This window comes from Labrus mixtus, chromosome 23 (genome assembly GCF_963584025.1).
Source record: "Labrus mixtus chromosome 23, fLabMix1.1, whole genome shotgun sequence".
Taxonomy (NCBI): domain Eukaryota; kingdom Metazoa; phylum Chordata; class Actinopteri; order Labriformes; family Labridae; genus Labrus; species Labrus mixtus.
The window spans coordinates 2,880,795-2,904,737 of record NC_083634.1 but is presented as its reverse complement, the minus strand read 5'-3'; the positions used below and the strand labels follow the sequence as shown (position 1 = coordinate 2,904,737).

Here is a 23,943-nt window from a genome sequence, read left to right as displayed (position 1 = left end):
CGGCTTTGGTAGTCTTACTGTTTTTAGCATTACTAGTATCTAACTGCCGGGCCGTGACATATTTTTAACTGAAACGGGATAGAACCGGTCACAAGATAGATAGAGGGACATAACGTTGGGATGATTGGATTGGATCGTGACCTTCGACAAAGCTTTTTAATTGGTCGAAATATCAGTAAACGCCCCTGAGGGCAGGATGAGTCATCAGATATTTTGATGTAAAACTACTCAGATAATGCTTCATTGTAATATAATGGCAGATTAATGAACATTCAATTCAGAAACGCTGGAATCAAACGGGTACATTTTCAATATTCTACACTAAACAACGAAGATATCTACTTAAATCTAATCTACAGTTTAATTTCAAACTAGACCAGCATGTATCGTTCAATTTTCTGCAACACAGTTGTTTTTTGTGCCCATTTGGGAAAACAGATTTTCATGTTTCTAGTTAAAATCAGCCAGCTCCATTATGAGTCCTAGCATGACCACCAAGACAAAGGGAAACTGGTGTTTAAGGAAGTAGCCTTACAAATATAGACTAATTCCAGATATTTAACTTTAATATGGACCATCCCTCCATCCCTACTTTCGTCCAAGATGTTGTATGCCTGATGTTCTGTTGGGTTCAGAAAAGCCGCTGAGCTCAATGTTGACAGGTAGAGTTGCTAGCGTGTCTATGGACTCCCATGCCCCGTGTTGGCCCCATCTCTGGTTTGGAGCACACTTAACTGGGTAGCAGGTCTTTAGAAGGGAAAAACGATGGGAAGCGATAATTTGTGTTTCATTTGTGAAGCTTCATTCATGGAGTAAATTGTTCTTTCTCATAAGGTGAAAGGCTCTTTTTCTGAAATCCTTGTCATAATGACACATTACATATATCTTTTCACATTTTAAGATTTTTGCATGACCATTTTCAAAGATATTGCCTTCTCTCCCCACACAGGTAACTATGTTCCCTGCTTCTCTATGCTAAGTACATAGGAGATGTGCAAGGACACAAATGCAGGGAATCAGATGCAGATGGAGCTTTGCAGCATGCAAACCGTAAAATAATTTTCGCAGTGAACAGGGGGGAAAAAAATGTGGCCCTTAATTTGCTCCCTGAGGAACACCCAAATGAACTGGATTAACAGGTAAAGATAAAAAAGCAAACAACATAGAAACAATAAGCCAGGAATAGTTAGGAAGTAACATAAACGTTTGGTCTATGTAAACCCTCCATTTGTGGGACAAAATGACCAACATCCCCCAGTCTCAGAAGAAATGGAACATCCTACCCTAAAGCAGGTAAAAGAGAGGGGTATGGCCAAGTGACACTGCTCAAGGGGAATGATAGGGCCTTAGACTGGTTTCTTATCAGCTGAGTTACTCCTCAATGTATCCACATACCCCCTAGTTTTATTATGTATATGCTTCTGCAAAGTGCGATACAACTACCCCAGTCACTTCAGAAAGACGCACTAAGATTCAAGGACCGTTGATTTGAAAACACAGGTCTAATTAGCAACTACATAATAGATAGCATGCATGCAACAACAGTGGTACGAGTGTCTTTGTAGTTGGGGGTTTGCTTGCATTTCCAAGATCTACTTTAAGGTAATATATGAAATTCTAAACTAAGTTGAGAAATGTTATTTGTGGCACCATATAGTTCTGAGCCTCTGCACTGCAAATGTTGCAGATGCCACAGTAAGCATAAAACAGGCTTTAAACATTTAACATGCTTCCCCTCTGAAATGTGGTATAGCAAGTTAAGCGAGTAAATGGTGGTGCAAGAGAACCAGAGAGAACTCTAAAATAACTTTGACAATTTTCCACTTTCATAACTCTCAACAATGCTGCATAATAATTTGCCTATCAGCAGCTCCGATCCAAAAGTATCAGAGTCAGCTTTGAATCAACCCGTCTTAGTCACATGCTGCACAGAGCACAGGAAGCCCGAGGTGGTTGTGTGATGTCTCACCCTGGAGGTCCTCTCCGATTCCCAGAGCCAGGCCATCCTTGGTCCACTGAACAATGCCTGAGTAGTTGAAGACAACACAGGACAGGATCACCTTCTGGCCCCGCACCACCGACTGGTCTGCCGGCTCCTGAGAGAACCTCGCTGTCCACACTGGAGAATCAGATTGAGGGAAGGGATTGGGAGAAAGAGAGGAACATAAGTTAGGGACTTTTGTTTTATTTTCTCTGTTTACACACTTCAGGCAGACAAGCCACTGTAAAAATTCCCCCAACCACAGATATCACATATTTTTGTGTCTGTGGGTTTATACTTAATTGATTGGAAACTGCATTCCCCCAGCTGAAGTGGAATGCCTCGATTGCCATCTTTGATCACACGTTGGCTTGCGGCCATTAACAGAGCGCCGGAGAGGAGTTAGAACAGCATGGAAAAGACGGAGGTGTCAAAGACGAGGAAATCAGAACAGAGTTAGGGAAGAAAAAAAAGATGGAAGACAAAAGAGATGGTAAACGCTGACTCAGTAGAGAAGAGATCAAACAACAAAAACTTCAGCTATAGGGGTATCTCACACCCCTTTTCTGCTCACTCTTGACTTTTTATTTCTTCAAAACTCTCCAGCTCTCCCTCCCTGTCTCTCTCTGTTTCTTCATTCCTCCCAATGAGTCATCTCCCAGGCTTCCACTCCCAAAACTACAGTGGCTGTCATTGTCTACTAGACTCTTTCCCTCTTCAGTCTGTAGTCCACTTCCACAGAAGATAGACCGACGCTGGCCCACCGACTTACTCTCAAAAAAATAAGGCAAAAAAACTATAAAGCACGCTCAGCTGCTATTGTTCCACACTGTTTGATGACAAGTTGTAATTAGCCGTCGCTTGAAGACATGACACCCGCACAATGGAGGAGAGGTAATCACAGTGGAGGATTTAGATTTTCATTCTCCCGATGTTGTCTCTCCCCCTCGCCCATTTATTCCCAAGAATCTTGTACTGTAGATCATTAACCCAATGCTGCATTGTATACCCCCTCCTCCCCCATTACCTACCCCCCCCCCCCCGCACTCTATAATGTTGCATGTCCTTTACCTAAACTGCCTTGCTTCTCTCTCTGCTTTCCTCTCTGTAATATGTATGCATCCCCACTCGCCTCCTTCACTTTGTACATCCATAATGCTGTCTATGAATGTCCTTTTGCCTGCACTGATTTCTCTCTACCTCTCCCGCTCTACAGTACGCTGTGCTCCTCCTTCTTTTTATATACATACATAATGCTGTATATGTCCTTTTACCCATAATGCTTTCTATTTCTGTGTTCCTCCTCCTCGCTGGTTGGAAGGGGGTTAGAGGCGGACTGTCACAACTCATTTATCACATTAAATATCAGCCCTCTAGCATTTTCTCTCTCTCTCTTTCTCATCCCTTCATTCACCCGTCTCTCTCTCTTCTCTCACTTTTTTTCCCTCACTCCCTTTTTCTTCACCTCATACCATTTACATCTCTCCTTCTCTCACTTGTCCTCTCCACTTTTTTTTATCACTTTTTCCCCTCATACACTCTCTCTTATTCCCTCACACTTCTCCCTCCGAGCCCGCTGGTGTTTCTCCAAAGGTTCCAATCTCTCTCACTTTTTTTTTTTTAACAACTGCCATATGCCTCTGTACCCAGCCGCACTTGGCCCCCCATGATGACCCCTCGGACCCTATCTCTCACATTTCCTTGCCCTTTCATATACTCGGAGAACATGCACTCTCCCCCTATCATGTCAGATTTGGTATGATGTGCAGAGATACAATATGCCTGATAATACAAAAGGGAACCAGTCATGCAGAAAAAATATTTCCTAACCAATCATAACAATGGCTTCTGGCAGTGCAGGGCATTAATATGCGGAAGATAAAGGAGATGTGCAAGGATACAAAAGGGAATCAGATGCAGATGGAGCTTTGCAGCATGCATACCTTAAAATAATTTCGCAGTGAACCGGGGAAAAAAAGATGTGGCCCTTAATTTGCTCCCTGAGGAACACCCAAATGAACTGGATTAACGAGTAAAGATAAAAAAAGCAAAACAACATAGAAACAACAATAAGCCAGGAATAGTTAGGAAGTAACATGATGAGCAAAGCCTCCAACTCTAAACATGAAGAAATTGCACCACAAGAACGCATGCTTCAGCAGTCAGGAAGTTTGAGTCGGTGCGATTCTTTGAATCACCACTAAATACTAAATCGTTACTGTATTTTCTGTATCACTAACATGTATGTGGTAGTAATTGGTTGTTGTTGCTCTGTTTGTCTCTATCCTTCTCTTTCTTTCTGCATCTCCATCTATCACACTTTCTAAGCACAACACAGTTTCGTCATATGGCTGTTCATCATTAGTCTGGTTCTGTTCAAGGTATCTGCCTCGTAAAGGATGTTTTTTCTTGTCACTGGACAAGGTATTTTACCTGCTCTTTTGTGAAGTGTCTTGAGACAAAATTTGTTGTGATTTGGTGGGATACAAATAAAGATCGATTGATTCATTGATACAAGTATTTAGGCTCTAGAAAGTGTTAATGAATGTCTTGGTTTATTAAGGTTTTAAGGTCAAATCATCACTTTTTCTCAATCCATCATTATTGTCATAAGGTCCTATATTAAAACAAAACTTTCGGCAAAACTTTATCTTTGTTTTGTGGCCATTCAAAATTCATCCTTTCCTTTACTTCAGTGTTTTTTTCACTTGTTTAATAATGTTTTAGCAATGTCAAGAGGACCAAATTAACTTCATTTTTTGTTGTTAAATCTTTAATAAATGACATATAAGGATGTTTTGTCTCCATACTTGACATTTCCTTGTTGCCCATTTAGTCATAAATATTTCATATCACAGAAAAACACTTTTCAAAACAAGTTTTCAGGGAGAGCTGTGTTTTAATTCCGTCAGGACTCGACTTTTTAGTGTGATTTCTGTTTACTTGGCATTTATTTGTCTCGCCCAAACTTTTTTTTTTTTTCAGCAGGCAGAACCAAAGTTCTCCTGGCCCAAGATGATATATTAGAATATTTTTGTTTAACCCACAATCTAAATCTCAAATATAGAGTTTGATATAACAATGATTTGCTTGGAAATTGCCGAAAAAATAGTTTCAGAATTGTTGCCAATTTTCCTCAGTCATTTGACAAATCAGAAGAACAAATCACTTTTTACAGACTAGTGCCTGCAGTTATTGATTTTTTGGCCACTAGGGCTGCAGCAGAAACCTACAAAGGACTGAAGATTTGCATATTCACACAGTCAAATATAACTGAGTTTCAATAGAATTAATTGGATGTTTTTCTTGCAAACTAAATAAAAAAACAAACACTCTTCTTTTTACTCAAGCTTTGGCTTTATTTCCACTAACTCCTGAGGGATGTCGTTTTTTCACTTAACTCAACCAGCTAATTAATATCTCTTCCAGCATTCCTAGTATTTAGTGCCAGGGAAGTACTGTACAGTGGGTTTATCTGAGGTTATTTTCTGAAACTGCAGTCAACAACTGCTAAAAAAAAACCTTGATGTCAGTGAAGCACAACAGCAGAGTTGCAGGCTCAAGAAAATTGGGGATTAATAGAAGTTTGTAAGTATGAGCAACCCTTCTCACACTGAAGTAGTCATGAACTTCTTTCAACATTAAAGAGATGACTAAAACATTATCTTTACTAGGGGTGGTCATCCGAAATGTGAGTAATACATTAATTGGCTCACTGGTGCCAAATATTGATTCTTCTAAAAAAAAACAGATATGGTGCTCTAAACAGATTTCCTTCCAATTTTGGGAGGATTTATATTTTTAGGCTTTTCGTGCCATTGTAGAGATAGCAGAGTGGATAGAGTCAGAAATCCGGGACAGAGAGTGTGGGCAATGACATGTGGTTAAGGAGAAACAGGTCAGATCTTTTAACCCGGGCTGCCGGCTCCGAGGACTACAGCATCTGTACATGGGGCGCATGATGCCCTAACCACTCGGCCACTGGCGATTTCCCTCCAGTTTGATCCACCCTGTCACTACTCCATGGCTCCTCATGGTGCTGCTTATGTCATGAATGAGGGGAACCTGCACAACAGAAGTGGATTGGCCAAAAGACAAGATGAAGTGAGAAGTGTGATGTCGGACAACAGCGAAAAGAAGTTTAAGGATGAAGCGTGATATGAGGGGAAATTTACACCAAATAACTGTGAATTAATACATGAATCTGGCACTTTATCTTTAAAGGGGCATTTTATGTACCTCAGTTGATTGTCTTGTCATACATCAGTTATTGCAGAATCGCTGTATCGTTATAGTACCATTATCTTTGGCCACATATCACATATCGTATTGTATTTTGAGTTACCACACGATTCCCACCCCTTTACAATTTCACTACATTTTTCATTTTTTACTCCTGATGAATTCAAAAGAATGCTGTAACCCATCATCTCGCATGCTTATAGTGTTAAAGTTTAAGAGAAATCCTGTGTGAAGATTCAGGACATGTGATGTTATGGTAAATCTGGCGGAGAAGGCATTAGAAACAAAAGATAATTCCAGACAGCAAAGAGAGATTTACTTTAATTTCCAGCAACTTAATTTGTCCGTCAAATGCTAATTACTGAAATGTACAGTGTGGATTTATGCCGTCTTAAAAAAGCATGAAAAGCCTTTTCTCAGACATACATGGGTGTAAAAAAAGAGTTTAGCTGGGTTTAAAGTACCCCGCAACCTTGACAGTAGCCTGAGGGCAAGCAAATCCTTTTCTCCACCACTTCAGATTTGCAAGCTGGAGGTATTCCCTCAACTGCCTCAGTAAACCATAAACATAATCCAAAGTGAATACTCCTTAGTGGAGGCTACACAATCTGCAGAGAAAGCACCCAGGCAAAGGCTGAGGACTGACAACACTGACTCATTTAAACATGTGCTCATCGCCTTCTGATTTCCATATTACCCAGTTAACACTTGTCAACATGAGTGCTTCTGCTTGTGTGTGTGAGTGTGTGTGTGTGTGTGTGTGTGTGTTCATAGAAGAACATCTACACGCAGAGAGCAGTCAGAGCAAAAAGGCAAGACAGGAGCGTGTATGCGAGGGAGCTTGTATTCTTTCATTATGTGGGTTATGCTGCAGTGACAAATTTAGAGTGTGTCCTGATTTCCTTGAGTCACCGATCCCCAAGATACCACCGGGAGACTTGGAGCACCCCGTCCAGACAAAGACCACGGTCACATAAAAGCTGTGACCACATCTACATGGATACACACACATCCACAAAAAACAACAACAGGCGGCGCAGCTGACCTAACCTTCACCACATGGGCTAACCACTTCCTGTCAACACACACACAAACACAACCACCCTAAACCCCAAACATATAATCGACACATCGAGGCGGTTTCCCAAAACGGGGATTCAACCATCACTGGGACTAAACTGTCAAGCTCAGTGGAGCATCTCTATCTCCAATGGGGCGCAGGCCTCAGTTTAGTCTGGGATTAAGCACAGCCCTAGTCAAAGTTTGGAAAAGGATTAGGATTAATCTGGATCCTGGGACAACAGCCCCTGCAGACACAGTGACACCAACCTTGGCTTGTCAAAGCAGACACAAAGCCAGGGGCGAGCACGCACAGCTTGGTCGGGTGACTCACCAAAAAGCACGGCCACCATAGTGTGAACCGCCACAGCAATTTAGCCCGAGAGCACCTCTCGCACCATGCGATGGTGCTTTAATAGTAAGGTAATGAACCGACAATTTGTGGCTGAAAATGACTTAAAGGGTATAAGCATGCAGAAGATGTTTGGAGCTATTTTTAGCCGGCGTGCTGCTCATGTGCCCTGCATTTTTTTAATTTGCCACACACACCCTGCTGTAAGGTGGTGAATGTCAAAGCTTTCTTTACAGCATTTGAACACATGCATGCCTCTGCTCTGTGAACGGGACAGGAGATGGAGTTAGGAGTGATGTCATGCAGTAGAGAGGGTTCACCGGTCGCTGTTTTAATAAAAACAAAATTTTTATGGATTGTGATGCATCCATCTAATTTATCTTTGTGTCTGGCCGTCTCCCTGTACCCCCTCTGCACCCCTCCGACAAAGTCCCCCTTGCCTGCCTCTCCCTCGCTCATCTCCAGCCAATCCCGAAGCCTCGGCTGCATCACAGACTTGCGTCACCATAGCAACAGCTGACGTGTAAAGTAACTGCCCAAAAAAAAAGTTTTCTGTACGAGCGCACACGCGTATGTGTGCATCTGTGTGTCTGATGAAACCCTCCCTCATGCTCAGTACACCCATTTTCCTGAAAAAAAAAAACATTTTTCAATGACCTCATCCTCCCTCCACCTATCCAATTAATAGTCAGGCGGCCGCATTGGTGCCTCATTATTCCTCTCTTTCACTTCCCCCCCTCCACACTCTCCTCACTGTTAGTCAATCCGCTCCAAATTGATTCTGTTATCAGTCTAATTCCATATCGCCGCTGCTGCGTGTGGCCGAACGTGTTGGTGTTGTGGAGCGGCTGCCGGGAAAATGAGATGCAGGAGCAGGAGAACAAAGAGACGGCGGCGGCGGCGAGGGTCCACAGACACGGGGCTGTGAAGTGTGATGGAGGAGGATGACATCATTGTTTCGGGACAAAGTTGCAGCCATAGGAGTCATGCGGCACTGACTGGCCCTCCCCCTGTTCGGCTGTATGCGAGCGTGCATAAGTCCAGATGTCAATCCATCAGTCAGTCTGTGTGTATGCTCTGGCTGCTCCGGTTTGGAGAGGAGTTTTATTTCAATTTGAGAAAACTAGTTTTAAAAAAACCTGATTTTTGTGTAAGCCTTCAGGAAATATGAATGTATTTTAATGAAGAACATTTCTGTGCATTTTAAATGTGCACCAGCATAGTGTTTGTGTATGCATGCCATGTAGACTTCTGTATACATTTTATGAATATATATGCAAAGTGTATCAACTGTATATTTAAGCCTGAAAGTCACAATTAGCTCCAGCGCTGATGTATCTTGTCAGTCTACATAACACACAATTAAGAGGGAATAAAGACACCAGTTGAAATGTTCTTGGGCTGACTAACCAACCCAAACTATTTATCAAAACTAGACATAACAAGGTTTTAGGAATGTCAAGATATGATTCAGGTTTCTAATCTAAAAAATGTTTTTCAAGCAGCGACTGCTCTGCCAGAAATTGCGAGCCCATTTTCCTCCTCTATTATGAACATGACAATGCTCCAGATCGCTTAAAGATCTTTATTCTTCTTTTCCCCTCAGGGATAGTTTATATTATAAACATAACTGTAAATGTGACTAAATAAGTCAGAAGGCTACTTAACAGGGTTTACAGGGTACTGTATAATATGAGTATTAGTTAATAAGTGTACAATAATAACCCTAATAAAAAAGTCTGTTGATTAATGTGATATGGATGACAATGAAGCAGAGCATGTCAACAGCATAATCCATTTGGATGTCAACAAAATGGCATTAAAAAGTGTCTAATTTTTGGACTGGGTCATGTAGAATCTGCTGATATTAATCAGAATTTTAGAATAAAGTAAATAAGAAATATTAATATTTACATATATTCAGAATATGTGTCTAATTTGGGACCTTCACCAGTCGGAGCTGGCTGCCTGTTGGTGGTCGGCTCTGTGTGTTTGTAACAAAGGATGGGGTTAATCTGAGGATGTACAGTAGCATGTCAACGGGATTATTTGTAGAGTTTTCATTTTCCCTATCCATGTAAACACCTAGGAACAACAAGGAATATTGCCTTTTTGGAATGAGTGCCTGAAACTGGAATGTTTTTTTTAAGTTATTTTTGACATGACTGAAGGCTGAATGTGGTCACATCGATGACTTCAGGAGCTTCCAGGTTTGGTTGAACTCGCAAATCCTGAAGAGCTACTGCAGGCTAAGCTGATCCTCCTTTTGAATTTAGATGATTGTAATTTAATGGTCATTTTAAATTAAAGTAAGCATGGGTAACCACCTTAAATCAAAACTGTTGTCAATCAATGTTTTTAAGCCAAATTTAAAAAAAAGCAGTGATTCCTCTTAAGAGTACCCATGCAGTACTCCAGTGCACGCCGTTTTCTCCCTCTATTTATCCGCCTGTGGGAACTCTACCACCTGTGCCTGCCTTCTCTCAACAACATGGCCGCCTGCACGATCGCCATAATAACCTGTTACCATGGCGACGGGGCTATAGGAACAAGCGAGAGACATAGATGGAGAGCGGCAGGGAGTGAAAGGAGGCGACCCACTGAGCGTGCTGACACGGTGTCACTCAAACACAAAGGTGACTCCTGGAGGTGGGGACGGAGCTGAGGGAAGATCGGGAGGGGGGAAAGAAAGACGCAGAGACTACTTCCTTTGTTTGCTGCATTGTCTGCCCCCTCGCTCCCTTTCCTCTGTCTTCCTACCTTGCCGTCCTCCCTCTTACTAGCAGTCGGCGACCTCTCTCTTTCTTCGTCTCCTTTGTGGCCTTGCCCCCTTCTCGTTCCCTATTCACTTCCTTTTGTTTGTCGAGCATCTACTTAAAAATGGTCACTCCTCCTCCTCCTCCTCCTCCCTCCTCGTCTTCTTACCTTCACCTGCCACATTATTCCCTTCTTGTGCTTCCTCTCCACCTTCAAGCATGTCCGCTTCTCTTTCTTTCTTTCTCTCCATTACTATCAAAATGGTTGCTGTGGAAACAAGTTTATTTGGAAATGGCGGGAGGAGAATGACTCCTGTGCTTTGTCTACTACTCAGTGTGAATGAGAGTGCACATGCTCTGCTGAAGGTGTGCATTTTCTTTAAATGTGTGTGTTTGTGTGTGTGCCACCCCTCCATCCTCTGGGTCTCCTCTCATACAAGAATTTCACATCTGAAGAGCTTTATTTGTGCCAAACCTCTGTTACAGACACTGTAACCATGGCTACAGCCAGCGAGGACCACTGACACAATGACAGCCACCGTGGCCATAGCAACCCCAGGATCAGTGTTGGGTAATATGATAATTCATGGACGAGGCATCTGACACATTACGGGCCGCATGAATATGCTCAGGCGCTGGAAAGCCGGCCCCGTCGCTAGTAATCCACGAGTCTTTGTGCGGCCAACATGCCGAGCGGCTGCACAAAGAATCCTCTGCTGTAACCAAGGGTGACCAGAACTAACAATAGCCGTCCTCTGGATAAGCTCAAACAGGGGGGATACATGCATATCAAGCTGCTTCTCTGTAGTTCGTAGCGCAGGGGTCGCCACAGAACCCAACTGGCACAATCCATATGATAATGGATCAATAATTCAACGGCAGCGGTTCCCCATTGATTTCGGGCAGCGACCCATTCCTAAAGCCACACTGCCGCCACAGTCCACGTGATAAAAGCTAGTAAACATGGGGCACCGTCATCTGTGACAGCTTTTCAGATGCTCCACCAAATCACGTCCCGTTACAGTACAGCATGGTAATGGAATCCAGCAGCAGGACTATTTTACAAGCAGCGTCCCGTCGATAAATCACCTCCTCCAAGGTCTGCTTTAATTCAATCCACTGTAATCTAATTTTATTGGTATGTACTGTAGCTTCTTGCAATGTCATCTGTCACAAACCATCCAATAAAAAGCCAGGGGCCTTGACCTCCTGCAGAGAGCCCCTCACCAATAACACACCACGTCTGCATATACTGTCGCTCTTCAGAGGAGGCTTCTTTGTCGATAGCAAAAAATGTTAAATGACTAGAAAGCAGGTGAGCAGGGTGTTAATAAATCAGAGATGAGCTCTGTCGACTTTGAAAGTTTTAAAGCGTTTGGATGGCAGAAGAAAAAAAGTACAGCAGAGATTGCCTAATGAATGAGGAGCGTTGCATCATGCACATAAATATGTACCAAACTCTTTTAAAAAGCAAGGATTTCCATGATTTCAATGAATTACTCTTGGCGTTATGTGACAAAAAGCACGCCAACATAAAGGCCCTGACACACCAAGCAGACGGTAAAGAACTAGTGGTGATGAAGGCCGCCTGTGGTGTTGCCTCACGTCGCTGTTTCTCTTGGCCAAAAAGTTGCTCTTGAACACATCGCAATTACTACAGCCGACGGTCAACCACCACATACGATCTGCACATGTGTGAGAGAAAATAACTCTCCATGCCAGCAGGGGGTGATAGTCCGTTGTTATGATACCAGAAGACCATTTTCACACCTCTGTCGGTCACCACTCGTATTATAGGTAGTCTACTAATGGAGAATAATGTCTGATAAAAAGTTGAAAATGGCGCCGGCGTTGTCAGCTCTTGGTCTTTTAGTAGAAAAAGAAAAGAAGAGGAGGAGGAGACAGATAAGGAGAAACCGCACTAATGAGTGAAAGTAGGCCTGGGCGATATGACAAAAAATGTTATCATGTCGTCTTGTTGACGGTGTTTTCTCCTGCTTTGAGCCGGTAGAATCAGCGTTTCCTTCAGTGCCACGATCGCTAATTTGGGCTGTATTTTCATTCCGCTCCCAGCGTCTGTAAGCCCGCCTACCCATATCCCTGGGACATGATTGGCTGTTCGTCATCCGTTTCTTCTTCTCTTTAATATCGGGTGGAATCTAGCGTTGAAGACGCATTAGCGCCCCAAGTTTCCCATTGGTTGAATGGTGTAATTACATGTTGAAATCTATCAAACTTTTATTGAACATTTTTAATATTTATATTGACAAAAAATCAAGGGGCTTTCCTGAACCTGTGACGAGAGCTGCAGATAAATGAAACCTCCAAACAGCCAATCAGAGATTCCTCTCACCGACCGTGCCGACACCGACTGGAGGTGGACGACCTAAGTCTGTGGACCTGCTAGTCCGTTGTTGTGCTGCTAAATTGTGACTAGGTCCCTATAGGTTCCAGTTAATGGTAATGTTTTAAGCTATAGCATACAGTGGTATACATATGAACACTAACAAGCTTCCTACATGTAGTAAAACTTTGTTGAAGGCCAAACACCAGATTCCCATGGACAGGTCCATAAAGAATTTATTTCCTCAATTTGCTGTTCCAGATCATTTCCCCCACATCATTTAATCCAGTATCAGGAGCTGTGGGTCAATCTGGTCATGAAATCATTCCAACTGAAGATTTCTTAACACCTGTTTACACTGGATGTGATGTCCTACACCCAGGTGTTTACAAGTGACAATGAATTTAAACAGAAGAATTGTGTGAAATAGTCAAAAAGTGATGAATACGTCATGCATTCATCTTCCTCAAGGTCTATCTTTCAACACCAAACCGTTCAGCTCCATCTCTTTGACATGTGTTTCATTAGCTCCCTGAAGATGGATTTGGATTGTCAGTCGAGGGGCGGTAGTCGCCATTATTGTTTTCCTCTTAATCAGGCAACAGCGTCAATCATAGATGGTTTGTTCCAATGTTCCTCCTAACCAATAAATGTCAAGATGGTGGACATGAACAAAGAGAACACAATGATCATGTTACATTGTTTAAATGCTACAGTTTTCTCTTGATCAGGGAATAAAAAAGGTTTAGCCTCCAAAGTCATTTTTTTTACACTTATGTGGATTTGAAGCGTTTCATTTCTTTTGGGGCTTTTCAACCGACTCTAATTCATAACCAGAGCTTCTGTCAAGACTTCACTGTGTAACAGCACAGAAGTCTGAAGCTGTCTGAAGCCAGAAGAGTGGACATGACTTGCTCTGATGTAAACTAGGTTAAGGCCAATCAGGAACTAAAAATATGGGGAAGCTAAGTTAAGGTAAGCATGGCCTCAAGGGTATCATATTAAGCCGGCATAGCTGTCTTTGCATCTGCACAAGATGGTTTTAATGACCGGACTCCCAGGCCATTGATGATTATTACTACTAAGAGAAGGCTAACTCATTATTTGTAGTCTGCAACAATTTAGCCTGCAGGCTGTTATACTACATGGCGAGGGGGACGGCGGGCACTGTGGGCACTGTGGTAGCGGATTTAGTCGGACGGCTGACCCTAATGTTGTTATCGTAAAGGGAAGATGGATGGAGCAAGTTGAATATCTCCCCCTCTCTCTCCCCCTCCCTCCCTCTCTCTCTCTCTCGGTCCTGTCCCTGTAGAGGAGCAGGAACTGGGAGAGCAGAGAAATGAAGTGACATCATCAGCGTCAGCCACATTCCTGCGGAGGGAGGGGGAGGGAGGGGGAGGCAGGGAAGAGGAGGAGGAGAATGTCCCAAAACTTTTGAGGTTACAGGACCGACATCCCCCCTCCCCCATCCCCTTTAACACACACACACACACACACACACACACACACACACTCATGCACACACAAATGCATCCATTCTCCCTCCCTCTGCTTGTGTGTGTTTTCCAGCGCACATGTTGGTGTGTGTGTGTGTGTGTGTTTGCGAGTGTGTTACAGTACATAGACTCCTCTTCCTCATCATGCGCTCCCTGTTTTAATTCATGTGCTTCTCCTCCTGTCCCCCCCCCCCCAACTCATACCACCCCCTCTCCTCCCCTCGTCTCTTTCTCTCTCCACCGACCAGAGGAATGCAGGAACCACATCTGGAACTTATTAGAGAGCGAGAGAGAGAGAGAGAAAGGGGTAGATGGAAAGAAAAGGAGAAGTAATGGATGTGGTGGTGGTGGAGTTGGGGGTGGGGGGGGGCTGTGGAAGAAGAAAAAAAAAAAAAAAAGGAGTCAGATTGAGAAAAAAGAAGTCCAGGAGGGGACAGAGAGGGGAAAGGAATGAACTTTGGTAAGCAAAAAAAAAAGACTCATGTTGGGAGAGGGACCCAAATGTGCCAAAACAAAAGTTAACAGCAACACTTATAACGCCAATTAACCTCGACAGAAAAGGGGGCATGTGGGGGGGGGGGGGCAAAGAAAAAACACAAGTCCTATTGAAAAAATAAAGAGGTCCAGGAGGGGACAGACAGAGGGAAGGAATGGACTTTGGTTAAAAAAAATAAAAAGGCTCATGTTGAGAAAGGGGCCCGAATGCGCCAAAAGGAAAGCTAATAGCAACTCTGATTAATGCATATTAACCTCAGCAGGGAGGGGGCATGAGAGTGGGGGGATGAGTCAGATTGAAGAATGAAGAGAAAGAGCAAAAGGAACGAACTCAGTAAGAAGACAGCTGAGAGAGGGGACCCAAATATGCCAAAGAAAAAGTTAACAGCAATTCAGACTAATGCCAATTAACCCCGATAGTGACTGGGCAGAGGAAGGGGGGGGGGAGGGTCAGGCTGAGACAAAAATGTGATGGGTAAAAAAAAGGGAACGGTTTAAACTTTGGTAGGCAGAAAAAAGGGCTCATGAAGGAAGAGGGACCAAAGAGAAAGTTAACACCAGCTCCGGTTGATGGCGGTTAATCTGAGTTGAAACTGAGAAGGGTAAAGGGCAATTTAAAAAAAAAAAATCAGATCCGAAAAAAAAAAGGTCCAACAAGGGTGAGAAAGAGGAATGGAATGATCTTGGGTAAAAAAGTTTGGAGAGGAACGTAAGTCAGCCAAAAGATAGTCAGTAGCCACACCAATTAATGTGAATTAACCTCAGCAGGGACCGGTCAGGGGGAGGAGCTAAGAACAAAGTCCAACAGGGGACGGGGAGAGGAAAAGGAATTCACTGTGGTAAGTAGAAAAAAGGCTCATGTTGAGAGAGGGATATAAATGACGCTAAAAAGACAGAAAACAGCAAAACAGATTAATGCCAAAAAAAACCTAGGGAGGGATGGTGAGGCGGGTTAAGGGTTAAGAAAAATGGGAAAAACTGAAAAAGACTTTTTGGAAAGGGACAGTAAGAGGAAACTTTGGGAAGCAGAAAAAAGGTTTAGTGTACGTTGGAGAGGGAAACAAATATGCTAAAAAAGATAGCAACACTGGGTTAGTGTTTGCTAACCTCAGCGTGGGAGGGGCAAAGATAAAAGTCAAATTTTAAAAAAAAAGTGGAAGTGAGAGAATACATTTATGGTCCCATGATGGGAAAGGGATCTAATTGCGTTTTAAAGAAAGTAAACATTAACACTGATTAATGTCAATTAACCTCGTCAGGAAGAGGGCGGGGGGAGGAGCCCTCCGTTTGAGGTTCAATCAGTCCTGATTCCAGCGCACTGTAGCCTTTGAACCGGCCTCGACCATATTCTGTGTGAATGAGCAGCTTCCCCGTCCCCTCTGAGGGAGCAGTCGAGCCTGAGTAATCGTCCCTTTCTCTCTGCCACCGGCCTCCCAACCCACCACTCCTCCTCCTCCTCCTCCTTCTTCATCCACGTCCCTCGCTCCACTCTTGTGGCTTGCTTTTTTTTTTCTTTTTCACCCAGCACACCCTCTTTCCCTGCACTACAATACTGCCCCCCCCCCACCCCCCTCACCCTCCACCTCACCACCTCTAAACAAACCCCCCCCCCCTCTCCAAAAAAAAGTCTAATCACTCTCGATCAGGCTTCACCCACCTGCCCACAAGACCACCCCTCTTTGTCCACCCTCCTTCTCCCCCAAAACAACTTTTGCTGTAACCAACCCCAACGCCCCCACTGCCCCCCCCCCCCCCCCCCACCCCTTCTCCATCACCTCACTGCAGAATGTGGCCCATGCAGTTTGGGGAAAACAAGGCCAATAGATTCAGTCAGATGTGATGAAGTGTTCCTCTCTTGCTCGGGGGACTCTGCATAAAGAAACAATTTTAAGGGGATGTGTGTGTTTTTTTTTTTCTGTTTTTTTTTTTTTGGCCTTCTTCTTTTTATAACTTGGATGCCCCCGGCCTGTCAAACACAATCAGACTACAAGGCCTTTTTAATCCTGGGGCTTCGTTTGGGAAATGTTTGTGTAGCTGCCGGGGGATGCTGAAAGGAATTTTGCACACTTTTTTGTTTTTACCTATGACCACAAGTTTGACAACAAAACAATCCAACTATCAATTCTATAAAAATATTCCAAATTCACTCTTAAGTGGATCTTTAATTTTCATTTGAAAAAGCTTTACAGGACACTCATGTCCACAGGAAACATATCAACATGTCACACTTTGACAAACACCCGCTAAGACAGAAATGTTAAGAATTTGTTGATTGAAGGGAACCCAACGGGGGGACAAGAGGCGTGGATGTACAATATAACATGATGGGCTCCATTCCCACATTAAGCTTTACAACTGCTTCACTGATTGCTTTCAGTGGCTTATGTCAATTAGAGATGCTTTTTATTCTCTCCTGTAAACAGGCTTCATTCAGTTCCCGTAAGAATAAAAAAACATGACCTGGATTCCCACATTAGCCCATCGGTAGGATGCTCCAGAGTCTCGCTCACTTACGATCAAAATGAAAAATCAGTAACTTCTGCCTCGCTACATATGTCACTCCAGATCTATACTCGACGCCCCGCACAGGGTTCACTATTTGCACCACCGCAGCATAGCTGGTTAGCCTTGAAGCCATGGCTTTCAGGAAGGTTCATGATGGAGCTATAAATAGTTCCATAAGGGGGTAATCCACAAGATCCTCAATGGAGGATCAAGGCGAGTGGGTTCTGATTGTTGTCACGTTTTCTTCTTAAACTGTAACAGCCATTTATCTGAAAAGCAAAGAAACTTTTCCCAAGTGCAGTTTTAGTCATTATTACAGCCCACAATTTGTGTCCCCATTCTTTTGTAACCAATTTTATAGGACGCATTTCTCACTATCTGCACAGGCTTAATGAGATGGAGGGTCCGTCTACATGAGATTAGCTCGGGCTGACTTCACGGTTTGTTATTTTATTAAAGAAACAAATAACATGTGCGGCGGATTTCTTCATCTTCATGTATTTAGAGTTACAGTTTTATGAATCCGGGATGAAGAGCAGAGCGATTGGAATTTGTTTGGGTATAAATGTGACACATTACTTCCAACAACTCAGCAGTTTTTACCAGTATTAGGATCTTTATGAGTCTCCTCTCATCCTCATTCTTTTGTTTGGGCTCATATCTGAGTCATTAAACACATAATAGTAGATCCACTACTTTCTTGATCTAACACCCCTTGAGGATCCTTTTTTTTTGTTCTGGGTCTAAAAAGCCCCCTCGAATGCATCTGACTCTTGCAACATCTGAATCTTCCCTCTTTGCCGAGCTCTACACAGGAATCCGTCTGAGGTCTATGATTCACGTCTGGGCTGTGTGATTCAGAGCCTGAACGTACAGTACAAGGCAGCGGCGGCGGCAGAGGCAGAGGCAGCAGCAGCTCATGGCCTCGGTCCGCACAAAAGGACAGAGGCTGACAAATGGTACACCTGCGTCGGAGCCTTTTGTCCGAGTCAGCAGTTGAGTCTGGGCTATAGGTGCTGCGAGTCCGACCTCGAGGCTCCCCGGCTCATTAGGAAGTGAAAGGAGTGTGTTTGCAGTGATTGATTATGCAGTAACATTTAACAGCTGCGTTAATGGCGGCGCTTGCTTGGGACTTATTACCAGGCTGGTATGTAGATACACAAGGCCGGGGTACTAAATCTGTCCCTCCAGAGAGACCGTAGTTAGTCCTGGTTGCATCTGTATCATTGAACATGAATAAATTAAAAACACTCAGATTCCCGGCCTTAATTAGCTGCTGCTCTAATAACCATCCAATCATTAGCACTAGTAGGCAATTACATGTGTGCAAATTGCAGCCCATAAAAATACTGTTTTACTTGTCGAATGAAAAGATGAACAGTCTGGGTGCTCTTTTGAAAAGAAAAGAAAAAAAAAATCCCAAAATGAGTGTTATCTCTTGTGAGGCTCTCTGGATTGTGTTTACCCACTCTTTGCATGCTCCGTAGTGCAACATTTTGAGATCTTACACCCATTACATCATTTTAATCTTAGTGGACAAAACGCAGCCTGCTAATCTTGTCTCCAGGAAAAACACTTTGAGAGTCAATGTCTGTGTTTGTGTGTGAGAGTCCAACATGAAGTAACGATGGATTTTACACCGTGTGGTAACAGCGGCAGCATCAGACAATAGGACACATGGTTCCACTCATGTTTGTGTGTGTGTGTGTGTGTGTGTGTGTTTAGGCACATCTGTAAGGTGTGTGTCACTGAGGTAGTCATGTGTGGACTTGGTGCTTTATGAAACAGGACATGTGACAGTAACAAGGGGTATGTCTGTTTTTTAAGTTTGGATCATTTTTACACTGTGTCGCATGTGGACTCGTTGAGCACCTGATGAAAAGCTCCTCGCTGTGTGCACATCGCTGTGTGTTCCTCGCTGTGTGCACATCGCTGTGTGTTCCTCGCTGTGTGCACATATCTGTGTGCTTAGCCTGAACCCCTCAGCAACACACTATGGGTGGATGCGAAAACGCAGCGAGCTCGGCTGAGCGACACAAAGCCTGGCAGACACGGTGACATCATCCCTTTCCATACCTTCCCTTCCCTGAACACGCCCCCCCCCCTACCTATGATGAAGTGGTCTACTGGTCCAGCCAGCCGCCTGGTGCACGCTCCCCAGTCAGCAAAGGTAGACAATAGGAATGAAAAATGGGATGTTTTTGCGGTGACGACACACAAAATGTGCTTCGATCAAACAGGTAGCTTTATAGAAATGACATCCATCCTTTCCTTCCTTCCTCATTCCTCCTCTTCTTTCAGCCTCCTGTCTCCCAGCAACTCAGCTGCAGCTGTGATTATCCTAAGCCAATAGCCTACCTGGCACCCCACAGGTACACAGGGGGGAACAGATGCATGGGCGCTGCTGCTGCTGCAGGAGCCTCGTTGTGCTGATGAAAACTGCACACAGGAATGCAACAGAGAGGGTGAAGCGGGGCTTTGTGTCGGACACACAGGTAGCTGCAGAAGGGTGGTGTGTGTGTGTGTGTGTGTGTGTGTGTGTGTGTGTGTGTGAGGAGAGGGTGAGACGGAGACGGGGGGGGGGGGGGGGGTTTAAGAGCTATCTTTCACTACAGGATCACTACATGGAGATGGTAGCAGTGGTGTCATTGACTTACAAGCAGCGTGGTTAGTGCTGCTGGCATGTAGAGCAGCGTCTGCTCAATCACTGTCATTCCCGTCACGTCCTCCGCGCCTCACCACGGCACCGTCTCAATCACGGCACCGTGGCACCGTGGGGTTTGTCAGAAGCAAAAAGGTCATTTCATTTTGGCCGATGTTAAAAAAAAAAATTTAAAAAAAGTGTGGTTATCAATTGGTGCGGTGCGAACACGCAGTCACACACACGCCTTAAGGTGATCCATTACTGCGGTTCATAAGGGAATGCTATGAAATGAAATTCTCTTTTTCTCCCCTCTCCAACACACACATGCGCTCCTGAAGGCATGCCGACGCACAGAGGGCTCCGTGTGTTTTCAAGCCTTTGTAGTTTCAAACAAAAATTCACATTTTTAACACTATTCACCGGATGTGTTTGTGTTAATAAGAGAGAAAATGCATTCTTACCAGTTTGAAAACTCAACACCAAACTCAGGAGCAGCAGCCTCTGCATGGTTCAGCCGACCAATAAGTCCGTTATTGGCTCAAACCTCCGTGAGGACAGCATCAAAAAGCGGGAGTTTACTGACTTTCAGGATAATTATACAAAGAAAATAATCCTCCTCGTTTGTCCCCCTGACTTGGGTTAGGGTCGCTCAGCTTTTACACCATTTCACTGCTTTTTTTTCCTCCACCTCTCTCCTCTTCTTTGCTCTCCAGCGACTGTCCGTTTTCTACTCTACACCGAAGCGTTAAGCTAGCGATGACGACACGAGAAACTTCCGGTCTGTTCCTTCAAGATAAAATCGAAGAAGTTGGCAAAACATAAAAATAAAAAAACAGGAAACTTCTTTTGAGGAATTCAATGTATAGCCTTTACAAAATATAGTTTAATATAATCAATAAACATAGTAGTCATATGATGACTAAAATTTTACTTAAAAAAAAACAACGAAAAAGTAGCAGGCTGCTTCCTTCGAAATAAAAGCATCTCTGGGTTTTGTGTTGATTTTTGAGGTGTATTAGTGAAATACTATCTTTATTAATTGTCGTTTTGCAGAGCATTTTTCTAAACAGGGGTTTTGGGGAGAAAATTTCCGATTAACGATCAGCTTAATGAGGATAAATCATGATACATTCAACTTTCAAAAAACATTATTGTGGTAAATCGTAAAGACATAAAATATTCATTTTTAGTGGAATTCTTCAAACAAATGACAACAATCCCCCAAACAATAAATCTTGTTGTATCATAAACGATTAGTCGTGATTTTTTAAGTCAATGTATTGAGCTGTTTATTAACATTTCAAGATTCATTTTTCGCAACCTAACCTAATTAAATAATAATAATAATTTTAAAGATAACTCGTTGATTGTTACCACGCTTTATTCCGGTTTGGTCCACGCTGTAATGTTTCTAACTTGACATTATAATCATTAACCGGGCATTCCTCTCTCTCTCCCCTCTCTCGTTTGCCTCTGTCTCTCTCTCTCTCACGTCAGCAGCACCACAGCACTGCCCCCTTTTCTCTCTCTCTCTCTCTCTCTCTCTCTCTCTCTCTCTCTCTCTCTCTCTCTCTCTCTCTCTCTCTTTCTCTCTCTCTTCCTCTGGCTCTTTCTAAGGCCAACATCGGCACACAAGCACACAAAAAAAACTACAGTTCATATTAAGTAAATAAATAAATAAATAATAAACCAGCTTAGAGAAGCATAATCATTTTGACACTTTTGCTGTCGTGTTTGTTTTTCTTTTTGTTCTGTGCTATCAGGTCACAGAATAATATTTACCTCTACTCCAGTATCATCCTTATTTCATCATTCAAGCAGGCTAGTTATTGAACCAACACACATCCATGTATTCATTTGAGGGGACTGTAGATACGAACCTTATCAGGCTGATATGCATTAGAAAATGAGGGTACTATTTTACAATAATAATACAATAAACATGAAGTGACTGTAGCCCGGGCTCAGTGTAACAGGAAGACATGACACTTGTAGAATCATTTTTACCTCCTATGAGGCATTAAGCACTTTATGAATAAACATAATGTAGTCTTCAGATTCTGGTGATACTGTCTCTGTCACAGCTCAGGAAGTTCTCACAGTGAGCCCGGTTCCTCTCCTTGCAGAAGTGGGGGACACACACTGATGCTGGAGCGCCCTCTTGCGTCCGTGACCCGGAACGACCCTGCGGGAGCTGTTTGGTATTTACTTATTTGGTTGGTAGAAAAGATTTACGTCGTAGTTAGTCAAAAATGTTATAGGTGGTCATATCAACACAGCTGTCTATTTTTGCCCTTTTCTGAAAAATATTTAATTTAAAGACAATCTTAAATATTGTTTTAATGCATACAATACATGATGAATATGATTTTTTATTTATTTAAATACAATAATTGTATTTGTTTTCCTCATAGACCACACTGTTCAAGAGCCAACACATTTACGTTTTTGCAGAAGATACCACGAGCAAAAACATCCATCTATAAATATCTGTCTCAATGTAGCTCGGGTTATGATGTCAACTTCCCTTTTCAAGAGAAATCCAGATTTAAAAAAAAGCAGCACTAAGAAAATAAAATTCATTGTAAGAGACCTCAGGATTAAAGGCTAAATCAAATATAGCTTGTGCAATTTTTTTAGATATTATAGAGATTGCATTTTCGATCCCAGGAAGTAAAAAAAAAATAGAATAAATGAACAGACAGTCTTAAACGATTCATCTTAATTATATCTGGACAATCTCTAATCCAGATTTCTCATGATAAATGTATTTTAGTATTAGATGTAAAATCAGTTAAAGGATGTAGGAGAGCAGTGATGGGGCATCTCTCGTTATTGCATCAACTATTGGGATCAAATATCAAGCAGTGAGAATCCGCAGCTAAAACATCATCCCTTTTGTTACAATCAGTTAAAAATGACCGCAGGTCTACCGTGTGGCCCACAGAGTGACTCATCTCTGCCGGGACTCGAACCCGGAGCCTCTGGATTAGAAGTCCAGCGCGCTATTCCATTGCGCCACAGAGACTGCGCCAGGATAACCCGGGTCTGGCACGGTTTAGATACTTCATATCCTCCTATATCACCGCTCTCTGCATCCTCGCAGCATCAGGACCAGTCAGGGCGGACATGTTTGTAGTACCGGGGGCCGACCACCAGAGGGCGCTGCTGCCACACTCTGAAGTGGGAGCTGCGTCAAGTGAGCCCGCATGCAAAGGGAAGTGGATGGCACGAGTGTAAAGAAATAAAAGTCAGCGTACCTTTACATAGCGCTGCAGTATGTGATCGTTAACAGTGCTTTTATTTTGAAAGGCCTAAACTAGGAAGCTTGTTTTATTCAAGTTGTCTTAACGTTTTTCAAACAGCATCCTCTGAGCCAAAATGGTGCCCGTTGGAGCAGTAGCCTATCTTTTCTTTTGGTAGTATTTATCAGAGTGTTTTGTCGGCGTTTTTAAAAAAAAAAGCGGACTATGTGAGGTTTCAATATTGTATTTAGCTTAAATGTGTATCTTTTAAAATCGAATATCGCCGTTTTGAAATAATAGGCGGAGCAACAAAAAAAAGCCTATTTCTATTTATCAATGAAATAACAGAATCAGATAGAAATAGCGTTTATAAATATCAGATGGTGCCATACATCTCTATTAAATGCAGTTGAGTCAAATCGTGTATTTTATTCATTATAGGCTAAATTAGACGTTTTCAGGGGGGGGGTCCTACACAGTCGTCGTCCTGCTGTACTATGGAAATCGCCGTGTTACACCGAGATTGCATCAGATAACCAATTACAGTGCACACGCCTTCCGCCACAGCGTGACACTGTGACACATTTCATGTAGTCTCACTGTCTTTGAACTCACTTTTTGTCAAGGACACTTCAGAACAAAGGAGCAGATCTTTTTTGTTCTGTTGTGCTGCTGGCTGTGTTGAGTTTTCAGATAAGATATCAGAGTGAGGTCCAAAACCCTTCTCTTCTCACCAGGGTCACAAAAACAATAATAATTCTGTAAACTGTTAAAGCCTCATGTAAGTCTGGCTCCAGTCACCGTCTTAGTCTCACCAAAGATAA

General features: G+C 43.1%; 1 protein-coding gene and 1 non-coding gene across 5 annotated transcripts in view; both read right to left on the bottom strand.

Moving 5' to 3' along the window:
• Positions 1 to 20,614, bottom strand: part of kirrel1a (kirre like nephrin family adhesion molecule 1a) — a 40,310-nt gene extending 19,696 nt beyond the window's left edge. For 3 of the 4 annotated variants that reach the window (XM_061030701.1, XM_061030702.1, XM_061030705.1), the window contains exons 1-2: positions 20,336 to 20,614; positions 1,970 to 2,119 (exon numbers count right to left, since the gene is read on the bottom strand). In XM_061030701.1, coding sequence (XP_060886684.1) covers positions 1,970 to 2,119; positions 20,336 to 20,381 — 196 coding nt within the window. In that variant the 5' untranslated portion in view covers positions 20,382 to 20,614. The remainder of the gene's footprint in view (positions 1 to 1,969; positions 2,120 to 20,335) is intronic. The other variant, XM_061030704.1, reaches the window with a different exon arrangement.
• Positions 20,615 to 22,828: 2,214 nt separating this feature from the next.
• On the bottom strand, positions 22,829 to 22,902 carry trnar-ucu (transfer RNA arginine (anticodon UCU)). Its single transcript has one exon. It is a non-coding gene; the product is annotated as a tRNA-Arg (tRNA).
• Positions 22,903 to 23,943: the final 1,041 nt, after the last annotated feature.